The sequence below is a fragment of the Pungitius pungitius genome, chromosome 19 (genome assembly GCF_949316345.1).
Source record: "Pungitius pungitius chromosome 19, fPunPun2.1, whole genome shotgun sequence".
Classification (NCBI taxonomy): Eukaryota; Metazoa; Chordata; class Actinopteri; order Perciformes; family Gasterosteidae; genus Pungitius; species Pungitius pungitius.
Window position 1 is genome coordinate 12,728,616 of NC_084918.1, and position 19,104 is coordinate 12,747,719.

General features: G+C 44.9%; 1 protein-coding gene across 6 annotated transcripts; it reads right to left on the reverse strand.

Annotated features, from left to right (window-relative positions):
- Positions 1 to 256: 256 nt before the first annotated feature.
- Positions 257 to 18,358, reverse strand: pfkpa (phosphofructokinase, platelet a). Of its 6 annotated transcripts, none has more exons than XM_062559132.1 (23): positions 18,265 to 18,358; positions 18,051 to 18,163; positions 15,199 to 15,272; positions 14,491 to 14,568; positions 14,036 to 14,225; positions 13,420 to 13,585; positions 13,121 to 13,165; positions 12,901 to 13,009; positions 12,545 to 12,640; positions 11,309 to 11,401; positions 10,609 to 10,734; positions 9,962 to 10,026; positions 9,685 to 9,754; positions 8,834 to 8,980; positions 7,756 to 7,826; positions 7,579 to 7,666; positions 5,951 to 6,103; positions 4,952 to 5,116; positions 4,786 to 4,847; positions 4,602 to 4,713; positions 4,124 to 4,223; positions 1,325 to 1,430; positions 257 to 1,017 (listed from the first exon to the last, which is right to left on the reverse strand). In XM_062559132.1, exons 2-23 carry the CDS (start codon positions 18,142 to 18,144, stop codon positions 861 to 863), a joined length of 2,367 nt encoding a protein of 788 aa, XP_062415116.1. In that variant the 5' UTR covers positions 18,145 to 18,163; positions 18,265 to 18,358; the 3' UTR covers positions 257 to 860. The 6 variants fall into 6 exon arrangements, with proteins under 6 accessions (XP_062415116.1, XP_062415117.1, XP_037311870.1 ...); XM_062559133.1 differs by lacking the exon at positions 12,545 to 12,640 and adding exons at positions 6,684 to 6,836; positions 12,106 to 12,201 and having other exon boundaries at positions 18,051 to 18,340; XM_037455973.2 differs by having other exon boundaries at positions 18,051 to 18,340.
- Positions 18,359 to 19,104: the final 746 nt, after the last annotated feature.

Consider the following 19,104-nt stretch of genomic DNA (forward strand, 5'->3'; position numbering starts at 1 on the left):
TGGTTGTTCCTCGCTCCAGGCTGAACACAAAAAAAGAAGACTGGGCTTTAGAACTCTCTCGACTTCAGACGATACAGCATCAGGACTCATTGCTGCAGATTTGCTTTGGTTTTTCAATATAAATTAAATGTACAATTAATATACAGCTTTATATGCCATATAAAATGAGTGGGAAACCATGATTTTTCCAACTAAAACCGAGGGCAAATAAAATCAGAAATTTAGTGGATAGATCAAAGAAAGTGACACTAATAGGTTACATTTCTTAAGTCAGATATTTATTCTGTGGGAAACATTAGTCTTACACATAACTTCTATGCAATGTGACAGACAGCTACCCAGCACAGCACTGCCTACAAATAATGATGTATCCAGGTTGACGAGAAAAATAAACAATGTTAAAAAGATAAATATTAGTTTCAAAGGAAAGCGCAGCACCCTTGAATTGCAGCAGTAGAACTCTATCACATAAATATGCTGAACCTCACACTGGGTCTGGGCAGGCAGGCAGACACACGCACTCACAGGTTTTTACCCCAGATAACTACAGTGTCTATTCCATTCTTGTGCAGCTCTGCGCTCAGAGCCTGCCTACCCAACCAGAAAGAGAGAAAGTGCAATTTTAAAATGGCGGTGACACTAAACATTCAGGGCGACAAGGACACACAAGATGCACGGCAAAACAGGTGTATGCACGTGTGTGTTTGATTTTAGGAGCACTGCAGAGGCTGCGTTACAGTTCATGATTCAGGAAATGACAGACAGGAAATGAACACTGAAGCTCTTGTTACGGGGCACGCACACCTCGCTGCCCTACACACACACACACACACACACACACAAACAGGACCCGCTGGCCTTTAGATGGCCACCGAAGCGTCCGACTCTTTCTGCCGGTTGCGCACGACGTGCATCAGCTGACCGGAGTCTGACACGTCGTAGCTCGTCTTGTACTTGGCCAAGATCTTCATCAGAGGACGCAGCTTCAACCACCACTGCTCCTTGGGGATCCTGTGACTGCAGACAAGAGCATATCTAAGCACTGTGGCTGCCTTTTTTTTCTCTCTCATTATTTAATGTAACAGAAATATAGTAATTCAAATGGTCACTTCTGGTCCCATGTGGCACCAATCTGATATGTTATCAGGACTTTGAAAAACAAATTCCCATCTGGACCACATGGAGAGGGGACACAAGCGTGACTTCAAGATAAGAAATAACAGTTTAGCATTTAGCACAACAGCAGGTTGGGTGAGACAGAAAAATGCAAATGTGGAAACTGGTGGCATGTGCTTAGGTGTCATCCCACTTAGTCGATACGTACACAAAGTCGGTCTCGCCCTTCAGTTGTACCACGGGCTGGAAGACCAGAGCCCTGCGTCGCATCCCCAGCAGGCAGCAGGTGTCCTCTGTGTTAGCGAACACTCGGCCTGCGGGGGGGGAAACCACAGCGGTGAAGAGGCGGAAACAAAGGGAAGGCACTTCAGGGGGCAAGTATGGAAGTAAATCTGTGCCATCGGGGGTTGAAATAAAAAGTTGATTGAATTTCTAGCACTGAATATTTATGCATTGAAATTATGTACCTGAATGTTTTTCAACATTAAAACACCGCAAAAAAATTCAACCTAAAAAAAAAAAAATGTTGAAATATTCGAAATGGAGGCTACAATATTCAACCGCAAAAAATTCAACCTTGGCACACCAATATGCGGAGGCTACAATATTCAACCCAAATAAATTCAACCTTGGCACACCAACATCCGGGACACTAAGGAGGAGCAATCGATTCTAGATTCAAGATCAGTAGCGTGCGTCAAGCTAAAGGAGCGAGCACCCAAAACACCTTCGGCTTCGGATTGTATCCATGTCCAATAATAACGGGACTTTAACTCTTCTTCATGTCATCAGTGTGGTTTGTGTCTGTAAGATTCCGTAATAGACAGCTGACATTTGTACATTAACAGACTGTGTTGGACATGAACTAAGCGGAAGTTAAACGAGAGCGTACAGCCGCTCACATACGCCTCTTCTTCTAGTTTTGAATTCATTTAATGATGCTGAGATCCTTCGACAAGCTGTTATGAGTGATTGGCGGAGTTTTGAAAACCAGGAACGCGCTTGAAGAGGCAGATGAGCCGCTGTATCGTAGTGGGGGGGGGCAGCGGCAGCGGCTTTAACGGAGCGCGCAGACGCATAAACCCGACAGGACATGCAGGAATAACCGCAGTAGCGTCGGTGGAAGGATCCTTTTTCACAGCGGCACAAGCCGATCTCAGTTGGGTATTAAGCGACATTCAAAGTCCACGTAACGTTAAATGAGTCTTCATGACCATGGGTAAACTTTATTGAGGATCTGGCACAACACAGCGACCTGCAAGTAGCGCAGAGTCTTACATAAAGGGATGTACGTCTTAATGCGAGGCTTTAGAATTTATCTCAAAGGGATCCTGTATTTGCTCGTAAAGTCTGAAACGAGAACCCATTTTTCAGTGACGGTGTTACGTGCCTACTGGTTTTTGAACTACTGGTTTGGCTACGGGTGCGTGTTTGTTTTCCCCCGGTGTTACGTGCCTACTGGTTTTTGAACTACTGGTTTGGCTACGGGTGCGTGTTTGTTTCCCCCCGGCAGGCAGGTGTTGTCTGCCTCCGTCACTTGAGTCGTCACACATTTGCAAACATATTGTTCTGAAAATGTTCAAAAATGCATCCCATATCCATTGCAGCGATTACGATTGTATAAGTGAGCACTACGTCACTGCCACGTATGAAGAAATACATAAAAGAACATTTATTAAAAGTCCGCCACAACCGGGATTCGAACCGTGTCGCTCAAAATAACGTAGTGCCACAGAGCGGCTGTGCTACCCACTCGGCCAACCGAGCTTAATCGATATCAGTTGATTTGTATATTTTAATAGAGTTGTATATCGTCAGTGGCAAGCAAACGTTTTGGTTTAGGGTGAACATTATATGTTCTTTTATGTATTTCTTCATACGTTGCCACACTGATGGCATGAAGAAGAGTTAAAGTCCCGTTATTATTGGACATGGATACAATCCGAAGCCGAAGGTGTTTTGGGTGCTCGCTCCTTCAGCTTGACGCACGCTACTGATCTTGAATCTAGAATCGATTGCTCTACCTTAGTGTCCCGGATGTTGGTGTGCCAAGGTTGAATTTATTTGGGTTGAATATTGTAGCCTCCGCATATTGGTGTGCCAAGGTTGAATTTTTTGCGGTTGAATATTGTAGCCTCCATTTCGAATATTTCAACATTTTTTTTTTTTAGGTTGAATTTTTTTGCGGTGTTTTAATGTTGAAAAACATTCAGGTACATAATTTCAATGCATAAATATTCAGTGCTAGAAATTCAATCAACTTTTTATTTCAACCCCCGATGGCACAGATTTACTTCCATAGCAAGCGTGCAGTAGCATGGTAACTGTAGTGAGTGTGAGCGGTTGTGTGTAGCGATGGTGGCTAGCGGCTTCGTTAACACAACATGTTCTGCGTGGCTCTTTGGATGAATGACAAAGGGATGCGACTCAGGGTCCAATCATAAAAAGCAACTGAGGCGACATAAAGCGTCTCAGATGAACAAGGAAGATGTGCTGCAAAGCGGGAAGAAGTGTCCGTTAGGACTTGTGAAGTGGAATGTGTGTAGCATGGTGGCTACCGCTACATGTTCATGAGACCTACGAGTGCCTAAACTGCCTGAGTGCAACTATTAGAATAATGGAAAGCACAAGACAAGGACATGGAGAGGTCATGGAGCCAGCAAAAAAAAGAAGATTTACCTTCATCTTATGTCATCCATGTGTATGGGAAATAGACAGAATAGAAAACAAAGGATTTTTTACTTTGTACACAACGTTTGTTTGACGTGCTTTTAAGACAAATTATTCTTCACAAGTCATTATCTGCCGTTTCCCGTCGCTGTGTTCAAGTCAATTTCTCATTACATAGTTGATGGATCAATAAATAATTTCCTAAAAATACATCAGAATATTGGACGATGACTCCATGACGGATGTGTGTAAAGGTCTGCTTCGTCACGTCTCTGTTGGGGGGGGGTCGACAAGCAGGAGTCTTGTCACTAACACTAAGGAGGAACATCAACCTTACCCTGCCTGTATGTCTCCACCAGCTTTTTGCTGACCCACTGCATCGCCTTGGCTGTGATTTTGGTCCCAAAGTTACGGTCGAACGGAGACGGCGCGCCTCCCTTTCCAAAGAATACAAATGTCTTTGTTTTGAAAACACCACGAGCATGACACATGTTTTAAAGATTGCACATTTAGAGTCAAGAAATGGGAAATTATTTAAAAAAAATAATTAGTATGCGTCACAGGTCTAAGAGCAGATCCAAGCGTTTTTTGAATATTAAAATACTAGAGTGTGTCTCCTTTCATTTTTATCCTGTATCGCATTACTTGCTGCAGGCACAACTCATTTTCCCCTCGGGGATCATCAGTTTTGTCTGATCCGATTTCATCCGCGCTAATCTCAAGACACGCAGAGCCAAAACACAACAAAGCCCATCCATGTACAATGGGACATGCATATTCATGATACAAATATTAGCCCGTGTGGCTGTCCGTACCTGCTGCATGTGTCCCAGCACATTCTTCCTGGAGTCAAACACACCCCTCCCTTCTTCAGAGTACAGCTGGTAGATGAAGTCTGTAGTGTAGTTCTCATTGCAGTTCTCATTCCTGCACACACACACGCACACAGTGAAATAAATAGACAAAGAACACCAATGATTTATAGCAAAATGAAGTTACCTGAGGACTAGTCCTCTTTGGATGCTGGTCTTCATTTTCTCAGTCAAATGCTCTACGTTGGCCTGTGAGGAGACACATATACATGTGCTGTAGCCGCCCTCTTGTGGAGGACCAGACTAAAACAGAACTCCTGTGTGTTTTGGTTCCCATTATGATGCTGGGTTACCTGCAGGTCTCGGATGTCAAAGGGCTCCTCGTATATGTAGGCAGCATCGGCTCCGGCTGCCAGCCCGCCCACGCTGGCCAGGTAGCCGCAGTAGCCTCCCATGGTCTCAATTATGAAAACACGTCTCTTTGTGCCGCTGGCTGACTGCTTGATGCGGTCGCAGGTCTGACACATGCATACAGGCTCAGTCAGTACACATCAGGCGATGGTTACGAGCTACAGCGTTATGAAAGTTTAGCATCACAGAGTCAAAAGACGATGGTCGCAATGTGGTGATTAGAGGTCAAGTCATACATTCCACATGCTGTGGATAAACAGATGGCATGCTTTTTTTTTTTTTCAATCTGCACAACGGTCGGCTTTGTACATTTAAACAATTCAGGCAGATTCAGGCTACAATGTTGCTTTTACTTAGAAAGCAACATTTTAGCCTGAAGTCTTGCGTAGCAAGAGAGCAGATCAAAAAGTAAATCTCAAATCTCATCTAAAATTACAATTACAACAGAATTCTATTCAAAGAAAGTCTCAGCGTAATAGGTCAGTAAAACTCCCCGTTAACAATGTTAAAGGGGCTTTATAGTAATTAAGTATGTTCATCAATGAAAAAATGGTCCCAATTAAGGCAGGAGAATCATAGATATTTGGGTTTGTAGTCCCTAGTGTGGCTCCGGTTCCCAAAGAATCCCTAACTGTTGAGGTAACGCACACCTACAGGTGCTAACGCAGTCTTTCTACAACTCACAGCCTGATTGGAACTGGTAAGTAACTGAACTTGATGTGTAGAGGTGGTATTTTGAAGTATAAGTTAATATTCTACCTAGAATGTTAAATCTACAATCAGGGTTCATTTTGAGTTAATGACTACGGTGCAACATGTTCCTGCTTTTGGGAGCTGACAGTTTTGTTGAATAAAAGTGTGTCATTTTCATCCTCTAAGCAACAGCATGGGGGAGCAAAGCAGTCAAAGTGGTGCCGATGGGAGTTTACCGACTGCCTTACCTCCACGATGGCATTGAGGGCCGTGTCTGCCCCAATACTTAGATCTGTGCCCGGCACATTGTTACTTATGGTGGCGGGCAGCATACACATCGGGATGCAAAAGTCCTCGTGGGTAGCGCGAGCCTCGTACAGCTGCAGCAGACTCTCAAAGGCCTGAAGCGGCAGCATGTGAAGACGTGTTAAGGGGCCGCAAAATGAGGACCATCGTTAGAGAGAGAGAGAGGCGAACGAGAGGCTAATCTCTCGGTTTGCTAGAGTGCATCCCGCCATTCCGACTCTCCGTGTGATAGAGACTTCCCTTTGGTGGAGAGCACGGGGGGGGGGGGGGGGGGGGGGAAGCAGTGTAGACAATGAGGGGGAGAATTAAGGGCAGATGGAAACAGAGAATGATAGGACACCAACAGACAGGGAGGAGGGCGGGCAGAGCTAACATGGCGGCTGGTCATAACACTCAGACACCTCACAGCATGCCTCCATGTTGCCATTCACTTACTCACCTGACAGGGAAGCGGAGGGGGACGCTGCTCTGTGACTCGGTCTTACCTCTCTGCTAATGCCTCGTAGCACCGACTCAACTCGTCTGCCTGAGGTGTTGTTTTTTTTTTTTTTTTTTTTAAGTTTGACAAATACGTCACCAACAGGCTGGTAAAAGGACTTGAGCGAGCGGTCTCTCCCTTCCTCCCTGTGAGCGCAAAGGGAGTTTCAGATTCTGGTCGCCAGCCCAGTCACTTACAGCGGTGATGGCGTTCAGAGCCGTATCAGCGCCGATGCTGAGGTCTGAGCCCGGCACATTGTTGGAGACAGTGGCTGGGACCATGACCATGGGCACGCAGAACTCGTCATATTTCCCGCGTGCCGTTAACAATTCCAGCAGGGACAGGAAGGCCTGCGGGGCGGAGCCAAGGGCTTTAGTCTTTGCGAGAGGGGGGGAGGGAGGGGCGTATGGCAGGGTGGTTTGGATGAGAGGTCCTACTTGCCAGAAGGGAGGGGGGACAGACAAAAGTGGATGGTGCCAAGGGGAGGAGCCAGATCTATCACAACGGACAGCAGCGAAACAGACAGGTACCACTCCAACATCGTCTCTCTCTCTCTCTCACACACACACACACACCAATCCATCCATCCATTCACATGAAACTCATTTACTTGCATATATCACAGGAAAATAAAGCTGGTGAGCATCTAGAAGGGATGCGTGAAATGGCTGGAGAAAGAAAAAGCAGGTGCTCTGCATTTCCAGTTAAAACCAAATCATGTTGATAAATCACGTTACATCAGGGAACTGGCTTTAATTCCAAGAAGCATGATTCTAAACACAACTAAGAAAGGAGCCATATGATGGTGCGCTGACATAAAAAGGAATGAGTGATGGAGAGGATCAACATCAGAGTTTGCCGTTATATACATGGGGACATCTCACAATCTAATGAGCAATGCTTTAGCAGCTGGTTTGTCATTTTTAAGAAAACCGATATGCTCTACGTCGCTTATTATGAAAGATAATAACGCTACTATCAGGCATTTTCAAAAAGTAAAGAAATAAAAAAAAAAGATGGAAAGTGTAAATGAGAATGTAGCCTCATCAGTAAAATATGATGAAGGGCACACAGGAAAAGTTTGAAACATACCTCAAATCCACCAACAATTAGCAGAGCATTAATATTGTGCAGTCGCATCTGCTCAGCAATTTTGTCAACATGCTTTCCAGGAAGTGTTCTAAAAGAAAGGAACAAACCTTGATGTTTATAAAAAAGGTCTTTGCATGTACAAATGACTGAGCAGTTCCTGCATAAATGGTTCTTTACCTTTTGGTTCCCAGCAGAGTTCCTCCTTGTCCCGTCCATCCTCCCACATCGGCCCATTTAATCTCCTTAATCTGAGGGGACAAGACAACAAGTGCAATCTAACCACCGGTTTGAAATACTTCCTTCCTTCCTTCCTTTACCATTTCAAATGCATTTTTTTCATTGAGGTTGGTGCCTTTAGCACACACACTAATACACATAGGAGCTCATGTGTCAGTCCTGTGTCCATTATTATTTTTATTATGTATTTCTGGTGTCATGGTGCAGGTGATGGTTAGAGGGAGTGTTCACTCTTCCTGGCTACACTCCCTGATACATAAGTGCTGACAAACAGGTGTGTTGCAGAGATTGTGTTGCAGAGTTTTAGAAATCCATTAATCCCGCTGGTCTAATCTTCTTCGGTTCAATTGGCGCAGCCTGATTTCAGCTGGCCAGGGCTCGCCTGGATGTTAAACTCAGCGGTGACGTTGGGGACATTTAAATGGAGATAAATTATCAGCTTGCTCATTAGACTTTGTTCTTGAATGAGGATTCATGATTTATTTTATCAGGAAGAAAGGGTCAAGTGAGGATGAGGGATAAGAGTGGGGGACCAGACCTACTGCTTACTGCGGGGAATCAAAGTGTCTGAAACAAAAGCACCATCAGACTCCACTCAAATAGTCTCGAGTCAGCTTTTACCCCTTGTTCAAAAATGAGGACTGCCTCTATAGTTGGAGCAGCAGACTCATTCTAATGTGGTGTGCTGCCCTCTACTGGTTGATTGTGGTATTGAATCATTCGGACCGAGCCGGGCAGAGGGAGAGTCTGTGTGGGAAATAGGTTTACATTAATCTGGACGGATTATTCCCTGCTGGCCCTCCCTGGCTATTCTACAGTCAGGGAGCTAAAGGGGATTGTGTTCTTTCTCCTCCTACTCTCTTCGATGTAGAGGGAAAATACGGGAGCAGTGTACACCATGAAGAAAAAAATCCTTACTGTGATGAATTTGCTGCAACATACCTAATCAGAAGGAATGAGATTGCAAAGTGGTGTACACAAGCAGTGAAGCACCAAACATCACTGATATAGCACCCACCTGTCCTTTGTAGAATCCCTCAAAACCATCACTGACGGCAAACATCTTGTGCCCCTCGGAGATTCCCACCCTGACGGCTGAGCGCACGGCGGCGTTCATGCCCGCCGCGGGGGCACCGACATTCAACACCGCCACGTTGAAGTTGCTCTGAGGGGCAGGAAACACAATGTGACTTCACTTCTAATCATCACACCAAAACAGAGGGAGACGGTCGATGGTCAGGGCCTGTAGAGGGAATCAATAAAGGCTTTCTGCCCAGCGACCCGCTGCGCCTACAGCGGCCGTTATCAGAGTGCACAGACGAGCTGATCCCCAGAGTCCGCCCCTACACTCCACTCACTCGGTCTGAGCTAGTCATCCCTTAGTGGGGCAGCCAGGTGTCATTTGATAACACGGCACAACAGAGAACTGAGGCACCTGGGCCTCACGTGAAGAATGGTACCGCAGCTAGAGGCCACACAGATAGAAAGGGTCAGCGCGTTATTTTTAGCTGGTCGCCATTAGTAGCATATCTGACGGATTGCGGCTATTCTTTAATATGCCTGTCAGACAAATGCTTAACTTATTTGGCAAAACAAGAATAATCATTTTTTGCCAAGAATAGCTCTAAAGAAAGCAGCATCGAGACTTTTGCAGCTGAGTTAGTATTTGAAGCAGATCGTTAAAAGATATTCAATCACAGCGGGTCGGGGACGCCGATTCAACTCTTGCAATCCAGGCTTGGCTCAGGGACTGCTATATGAGCCTACTATGTGTGTGTGTGTGTGTGTGTGTAAATTTGTGTCCTTTGTCAAAAAAGAAACATAGCTGACAGCACTCAGTCACTGTAAAGATTTCGGGATGTGACTTACAACTGGCAGTTCGGATTCTGGTTTGCGATGAGCCAGCAGTTTGTACGTCCTCAGGTTGTTTTCAAAACTCCTGCAGTAAAACATGGCACGTGGAATATTGTTAAAACAACAGCGTGCTACATGTTCAGTGCCACTTACATGACAATGCGCGTTTCTGTGTTTAAACAACAGGCAGCTGGTGTTCTAACTAGCAACATGACCCTTTTTTCCCCTACTCCGTCTGTCTACAGTAAGCAATGTCAAACGGATGCGTTGATCTTGAGCAGTTTGGTTATACCTGCCCCGCAGCCGCACAGCCTCCTCAAACCGCTTCCCGTCCATGGCCCTCTGGACCTCCTGAGTCTGGGGAAAAGGGAGAATTTCACTCATCTTTATTCTCTATTTTATGCCAGAGTGTGCTCCCTGTATGTACAAAAGAAAAAACACTGTGATTAATATCGGCTGAGATGACATCGGTCGGCATTCATTTCTATCTTAAATATGTTTCAGCTCTAAACAGCTGGCATACGTAACTTTGTTTCGATGCACATTCCTCGAACTCAAAATCTGAGAATAGAAATGTGTTCCCCCGTTTGTTCTTTCAATATCTGAACATGGTGTATGAGGGCAGCAATAAAGCCTCTTTGTGCAATGCTATTACATCACCACCCAGCAGACTGTCATCGCAGACTATTAACCCAACACAACAGAACTCTTCTGATCATTAGTGCCCCTACAGGCCCAACGCACTGGTGTCATTACTTCACGGTCCTCTAACCCGTCCCCCTTGACCCGACTCTGGCTCCTGCTGAGTCACTTCCCAGTGTGTTTGTGAGTGCTTTGTAGTTTCCCCTCAGCTTGCGTACTATTGTAAATACGTGCTTGTGTGTCTCTGTACTGTATGTGTTTGTTGATTGTGTGGCATGTTCCCAGCTCGGCCCTTACCATCTGTACACACTCCATCAGAGGCAGGCGCACTGATTGGTTACCGCACAGAGACACCACACAGGCTGGCGTGTTAGCTGTGGTCTCCAGAAGTGCAAGGACAGCCTCCACACCCATTCGACTGGCCTGTGGGAGCACGCACACACACACACACACACACCAATCATCATACCTGTGTTTCTCCTGTTCTCCAGAGACTGTTACTTTGCCAACACATTCCTCTAAAAAAATAAAAAATTTAAGTTTTGTGGTAAACATGAAAGGATTTGTCACTCGCTGTTTGTGATTCAGTGCTCAGCCATGACTATGATAATATGCATAACATGAAACGTGTTGCCACTTCTCAGGCACACGGAGGCTTAAACAGGAAACGCTCCAGACCTTTTCATACAAAAAAGCATGGAGCCAACATGTGGAACAATGAAAAACTGTTGACAACTTCTAAAAGGTCAACCCTGTAATGTGTCGTCAAATAGGCAAATCCTACCTGAGGAGTAGGGTGGTTCTACAATCTGCACATTATCAACTTAAAACTTCAGGCGATCTACTTAGACAACATTTTATTCCCAACAGTACAAAATCTAAATATTATTAATAATAAATGAATAACATTTACTTGGCAAAGTATCAAATCCTGATATTTCAGAAGCTTCAACCAGCACGTGAAAAAGGACTAGAAGTTTTGAAGCGGTGGACCTACCAGGATGCGGTCAAAAGCAGAAGGGGTCCCTCCTCTCTGCACATGGCCCAGGATGGTCACTCGTGTGTCGAAACCCAAGCATTTGACCACGAGCTGGGAGAATGCAATAGGCAGGCAAAATACCTTGTCATCATTCCAAAGAGCAATGCTACTGTATATTTGACTTCTGGACGATGCATGTGAAGTGATACCAACATATATTTTGCACATCAGCAGTACAGCGAAATGTGAAATTCCGCCTGGGATAGGGCGGTGTGGTGAAACATTCATAATGACACAAACATCACACACATATAGACACAAACACTGTAGAATAGCAGAAGAGAAGGGGAAACAGCAAAGCACAAGCAAGCCATTCTAATTTTTCAGTCATGTTTGCATAGGGTGGCGTGGGGGCGTGTTGTATGAAATAATGGGCATACTTGGGTAAGAACATTAAATGCTTGAAAAGGTTTGCCTTCAAAACGAAGATCAGTTAGTCCAGGGTGGTCGCTTTGGGCAAATCTACTACAGTCAAAACATTGTAAATTAAAAGGAAAAAATAACTTTTGAGGCAGTTACAAATATTGACTTCACAAGTGGGTGTGCGGTTTAGTGAGGGCCTCCGCTTGAGGTCTGTGCAGCAGTAGTAGTAGTAGTAGTAGCAGCAGTATGGTGACAGCCATTCTTCCAGACTAGAGTGCTTATGACGCTCCAGAAACACAGCGACAGAGTCACAGCCACGCCAGTACAGAGGTCACACAGGAGGCACTCCAAGCCGGCTCTGGCCACTTTTCTACACGCAGCTCTGTACTTACATCCTTGATGTAGTCAGTGGTAATTGGCCTGTTGCTACGATCAATCGCCCCTTCGGCTACAATTATGATATTCAGCCTTTTCATCCCTGCTCGGTTCTACAGGGAGGGTTGGTGGAGAGACAACATGACAGAAAAACTGAGATGGTGGCTGCGACATGGGCTTTCAGGAGCACAGAGGCCGGACGACGCCCACAGCCAAGGAGTGTGGGCAAGTCAGCAACATCCTGCCACGGTTACTGCTTGCCATCGCTGCATTATTATAGACACGCAGCATCATAACTCCTTTTCTCACCCTCTCACTCGAGCCAGTTTTCTGACGCCAGTGATCATGGCAGGAAAACTGCGAGCACACTGCAATACAGAGCATTTGGGCTGTGGATCTCCATCAGTCGGACCTCCGTGCTTCTGGTTTCCCCTTTTGTTGCACTCAGGTACTCACATCCTTGACTATACCAGAAGTTATAGGCTTCCCGTGCCTGTCAATGGCTCCCTCTGCAACTATGATTATGTTCAGCCTTGTGCCCCTGGAACGGGTCTGAATCATAGAACGATGGTTTCCAAAGCAGAAATAAAGACAGTGAGACACCAGAGGACTGAGCCTAAACACTTTTCCTTCACATTTCCCTTCACTGATTAGTGGAAACCAAAACAACAAAGTGAGGATTCACTCCTTATAGAAAAAAAAAGACAAATAAGACAGAATGAGACCATCCTTGTCATGTCAAACAAGATAAGAGGAACATTATAAAGGACTGATCCAAAAACATTGGTGGGGAACAAGTAAGATTGTGTTACCGCAGACAGTTTTTCACACATCTTGTCCTCCCAGCCGTCCTCTGGGGGCATCTCAGGGATCAGAACCCAGTCGGCTCCACAAGCCAGGGCGCTGACCAAGGCCAGGTAGCTGGGAGAAGACACACGGAACGCTGTAAACACAACCAGAGGTGATAACCGCCTCTAACTCAAATATTATGATTTTGGATCTTCTATCAAGTTTTATCCAATGCTTTCTTACCCACAGTGTCTGCCCATGACCTCCAAAACAAAGGTTCTCTGGTGACTGAAAGAATAGAAACGTAGGACTGAGAAGTGCATTTTAATAGCACCTCACTCGCACAAGATATATGTTTTTTTCATAATTGTTAGAAATCCAATATGGCCGGTAGTTAAAGATCTATGTATTCATGTTCGGTAATGAACAGAATATCCATTTGGGACTTCAAATTGACTTAAAAACTTTCATTTGCCAGATTAGGATGAACCACTAATCACAGACTACAAAATACAACAACAAATATAGCTGCTCCCCCTCACCTCTGTGCGGTGGTCATAATGGCGTCCACCACTTCGATGATTCGGTGCAGAGCGGAGTCGGTGCCGATTGTCATGTCGGTGCCACAGAAGTCGTTGTCGATGGAGCCAACCATCCCCACAATGTGAAGGGCCGAGTACTTCTGGACGGCGTCGGCCTCGATCAGACCTGATCGAGCGGCAGGACGTTAGGGTGGAACCAGGGCAGTGTTCCTACTGGCTCTCTGGCAGGTTACGCGCACCGCTTGGGGTCAAAATATTAACAGCGCGAGCAGCAATAGAAATTATGGAAGTTACGTTTATTGTGAGAAACTTAATTATCACAAAAATGTCACATATCCTTGTGTTTGGAGCGACAATTTCGTTTATTAACTCCCATTAAGCAAAAGAGGGGGATTTAGACAAATCTGCTATCCAGGAAGAGCTTGTAAAAAAGGCCTCATATATTTCAAATGACAGCAGATGTATAAACAGTCAAACTTCTGAGACAATGGGATGACATGGACCACTGTGTGCAGATCAAACAAAATGAAAGACGCAGGATTTCTTATAAAGCCTTGCCGCCGCCGCTGGAATAAAAGCTATAAAAAAAAGTGGAGGGTTCAACGGTCCTCTGTACCTTGCTCCACCAGCTCTGTCAGCAGGCCACTCCATTCCTCCCTGAAGAGGTTGGCGCCTGTCAGACTACCGTCCCCACCGATCACGCACAGGTTGGTGATGCCTTGCTGCACCAAGTTGTGGGCGGCCTTCAGGCGGCCCTCGTGGGTGCGAAACTCCTTACAGCGGGCGCTGCCGATAACAGTCCCGCCCTTAGGACGAGAAAAAAAGGGGTTCCGCTCGAGTACTGTGTGTCATAGTGCTCAGTAGCATGCATGTTAGAGGCTGACCACAAAACAGCCCTATCTTATAGCAACATGACTTGCAATTTCCTCTTGAATATTCGCTCTGTCAGCCAATACTTGCTTTGATATTTTAATCTTAGAATCAAACAGAAGTCCACACATAACACAGCCATTCATAGGGCCTGTGCAGTAATGCTTCTGATACGTGGCATGCTGCCTAATAAATACTTACCACTTGTAGCATGCTGGAGACACTTTCCCATGAGGCTTCCACTATGTTCTCCCCACCATCCACCATACCCTGATATCCCTGATACAAAAACAAAACAAGAGATGAAACTCCTTAGGAAATAACACAAACTCATGCATCATTAGGTCATCGATACGAATTAGCTTACGGAAAACCTTTGTAATTAGGGAAAAAAACATTAAAATATCCAGTCCAAACATCTCAATCACCATGCAATGTTCTGCAGAAGCATGCAGGAAAACACACCAAGTACTGTGGTACCTGAGTGGGAGGGAATTTCACAGGGCGCATCTGCTAAGTCGGTTATGTAACAAGACTCTGACTGAAAGGGTCCATGACATGCACAGATGTGCAGGGATCACACAGAATGAGCAAGCAGAGCTCCTCTCACATCTGCTGCGTAAAAAAACAAACCCTGCTGTGTCCATAGATGTCAACCAGGAACCAAGCGTTATTAAGATGCAACTAAAGTTCAGGCACCCTGTCGTGAAATGTATTCTAATACACCGGTCACAGATGCAGATTTCTCTGGAAGTAGTTGCTAAAAATGCATTTATCATAAATCTGCTGTTTTTAAATGTTATGGATAAAGGAAAAAAATGTGTGAATAGATGTTTATAGTTATATTTCCGCACTTCACACGGTTGAGTATAAGTAGATATCAATGATCGTCACATAGTATCGACTCACCTCATGAATGAAATAAACTTTTGCTCCCACATATAACCCCATCCGGACCACGGCACGTACGGCAGCATTCATCCCTGAAAAAAAGATAGAATATCAAAAAGTAATCCATCTTTGTGCAACACTGCAGCAACAGGCAGAAGCGACAGCTAAGCTTCAGAGAAGGAAAACGCACACAACTGTCAACTGTAGCCAATCATTGCTAAATGCTAATTTACATGGCTGTTTGACAGCCGCTGCATGAATATTTATTTCACCTCCTTCAATCCCCCCGCCCCCTCTAAGTATTTATGGGTCTTAAATGGGAAAGGCAAAGTGTGTTAATGTGTTTAAGTGCAGCTTAGCTGTGTTTGCACTGTTCTCTACAGCTCGGGCCACTTCTTTTTCCTCGCACCACAGCGCACAGCCATTTTTGGTCAGACTGTTTCCCAGCTCCTCCTCTGCACCCTCCCAGTTATTTGTGGTTCGTTCAAGTGAACTCGGCAAACTAATAAGGAAGTGCTCTGTGGCTTGAATGTCAATTTCAGATTAGATGGAAACGCGGACAGTGGGAACACTGGATAACGCTGTACCCACAGCAGGCCGACGGGAACTTGGCTGACTGCGGGAGGAATAAACACAGGAAAGGAGGAGTTCCCTTTCTCTCCACCAACCGGTGAACACCACCGGTCTAATGGCAGAGCCAAGCAGTGCTGTTACTAAGCAACAAAACCGATTTAAGGCCAGTGGGGGAGCAACGAAGACGGCAACAAAAGTGAAGGGACAGTGAAGACCTATATAGGGAGTAAAAACACTTGAAAATGGTGTGTTTTCTATTACATTCCTACAGACAGAGCACCAACAAAGCGCCCACAACGCCCATAGAAAGGGACTGACTGGTCAGTGTGCAATGTGACAACCCATGAACGACTGGCTCATTACATAACTACGTCTGAATGAAAAGCCTGGTTTAATCAGTCGGGAAGACTGTAGAAAAGGTTTGGAGATCGACTACCAGACAATTCACAGAATGCATGTGAGATAGAGATGAAATGTAAAGAGTTACCAGAAAGGTATCTTTCGGGTTTCAGAGATCTTTATAAAAGTTGAAAGTCCTTAAGTTGCCTGCCGGCCCCCCTCCCTGCATACCGGACACCTTTTCATGCAGACTGGTGAAAAGACCAAGCCAAGTCTACACAGTGCCCTTTGACACTGACATTCAGTTTCAGTCGTTCATGCATGCTCCTGCCTCAACGGCATGCATTTTTAATTTCCATTTTTCTGCGCAAATGTGTTTGTCGGATGTGTGCAAAGGGTGGATTATAATAAAGATTGCTTAATTTCTCCTGAGGCAGGGAAAGCGATGATGCGCAAAGCTGGGCTGCCAATTGTGAAGTTCAAAAACTGCGCTGGTGTTCATGGTAAAAACAAACTGATATCTCCACGTTGACTTCCCGCAAGCCTTATTCTTTCACAACCTTTAGACAGGTCACAGTGTGGTTTTAAATATGTGGATTCCACCTCTCTGCTTTGGTCTGTATTGTGCGTGCTGGCTCAGTGGGTCATGACTTGTGAATCGAACAGAGCCATTGTTATTATTAATGGTCACACCTGTGCTTTCCCTACTATGATACATGAAAATGTCTGCTGTGTAAAAGAAATATGATATCTGCGTAGTTCAGATGGTTGCACTTCAATAATCAAACATAATGTGGTGTTCCATAATATAAGTGACTAATCAACAAATGAATACGATAGTGATTCTTTTTTTCACTTTAGACAACCCACTTCATGATTGATTTGTTGCTGCCTTCACCATGTTTGTGTTATTTATAGCTTTTTCTGTTACATAATAGTAACATAATTGATTAGAATCCCTATGTCTGCCTAGAGGAATACCTCGACTAAAAACGTATATCAAATAAAATATTAAAAGCGATCATTTTAAATTTGGATAGTCTCTTTGATTTTATTATCTTAAAATATCACCTTCCCTCACTATATGCCATCAAATAAATTAATTAATATCAATGAAATCAACTGAAACGCCACATTGTTTTTCAATTTTCAGTAGCAATTAAGTGTGTCATATACTGGCGTAACGTTATATAACAATAGCCCTTACTGACTATAGAGAAGTGGTGCTTTACATCGCGCTGACAGATGTGTCACTACTGTTTAAGACGCATGAAGAGACGAACCGGGGACCACCTGACCCGGGTGTCCTCCATCACGCATGCCCATGCCCCCCCCCCAGTGGAGACGTAGCAGGGATGAAGGATATGCTGCTCGTCACGTACGCAGGATGCAGGCATTTCTCAAATGAGATGATGTCTGACCACAAACCTCTCTAGTGTCATCTCATTCGTCCTTTACAATGTGGTCAATGTTAGCTTTTAGCTTAGGCCCCGCCTCCATTTGTCACATCTCGAACCGGCACCACCCGCAATGCAGTGTCCCGGCTCCGCCGCTCTGCCACAGCAAAGTTTGTTTTTGGTTTTGAACAAATTAGTTAACGTTAAATGACACAACATGAACCAGTTACTACATTGCGCATACTGGCGGCTCAGCGAGAAACGTGCCACCAAATCCACGGCGGAGGCTGACGCCGTCTCCCGTTAGCCTCCACGGGGGTTAGCACGACGGGTCACGTTAGCATGCTAACCGGCGGACTCGCCGAGTTGAATGGTGGTGGCCGGTCATTGTCCCTCCGCCTTGTCCTCACTTTTCAATTAAAACATGAAGCGACGCAGGCGACACCGAATGAGGAAAAACGTCCGGCATCACGCAGCTAGAGGCGTGCATGTTGTCCCTTTGAGGGTGACACGGTGACGCACATTATCCGTGTCATTTGAAACTGTCACAGCACAGTTTACCTTGAGCATCCCCTCCACTGGTCAGCACGGCGATGGCTTTCCCCGCTCCCGACAGGTTCTCAAAGAATATCTTCTTGCTTTCTGGCTGCGCCATTTTCACAGCGGCTGTGTGTCTATCGCGGTATGATCGACAAAACAATAAACAACGGGATCGAGACGATGTTAAAGTGAGGTTAAATTATGAAGGGCAGCACTCATCCGCCCTCTCCTCTACCTATTAATGCCCGCTGCGCTCCCCTTCTCCCGGTTCCGCGTCTACTTGCTGATTTTGCACAGTGTCCGTGGGAGAGTGATTGACATTGTGTTCGGCCAACGAGATCACGATTCGGGTTCATTCCTTTGGATTTTAAACCAATAGGGAGCAACATCGGTGATTTGTAGGCGGGGCAGACAATTAGAAGATGGCAATGTAAATGCTCGTTGTCCGGGATTTTTGAAAGTTTAAACACACCTCTACTCGGTTTACTTAACAAAATTCCTCTCAAGTGAGGAATAGGTTTACTGGATGCAGTTGGATGAACGGCATATTGTAAGAACTTCAATGGAATGAATTTTTAGTTTTGTACAAGTATCAGCGTACATTCTCTGTATTCGCCTTATTTTAGTTTGCAGCACATATGTAGTTTTGAACTAACCGCTCAACACTTTTGTAAGTGTGGGAGATGTGAATAGTTCTCAAATTGCCTTTTATACAATACATTTTATCAAGACACCTGGTGAGAAATATGAAACATGCAATTATTTAGTACATAATTATGAAATGCCGCCTCCCTGTCGCCATCTACTGGCACGAAGAAGAAATTACAACCTCTAAGTCATTTAACTTGGGTGTCTAAATCAATAAAAAAAAAACTTTCTAGAAACTGAACTAGAGTTTTTGCCTTTACATAGTATTATGTATGAGTAAAAATCTATTAAGTATCTTCATCGTCATTCTTTCAATTCAGGACTTCTTTGTATCAGTAACATTCATTAAATGTAAACTATTATCCTTCATCTTAAACACAGTTCCTGCATATTTGAAATTCATTGTAATGACATGAGATAGGATATA

Excerpts from the sequence above, each read along its gene's own strand:
- pfkpa (XM_062559133.1), bottom strand. The coding sequence starts at position 18,144 with ATGGCGCAGCCAGAAAGCAAGAAGATATTCTTTGAGAACCTGTCGGGA. Across the intron at positions 6,104-6,683 it reads CTCTGAACGCCATCACCGCT|GCCTTTGAGAGTCTGCTGCA; the intron begins GTAAGTGACTGG and ends CTGCCGCTTCAG. Across the intron at positions 1,018-1,324 it reads AAGGGCGAGACCGACTTTGT|TCACAGGATCCCCAAGGAGC; the intron begins GTACGTATCGAC and ends TCTTGTCTGCAG.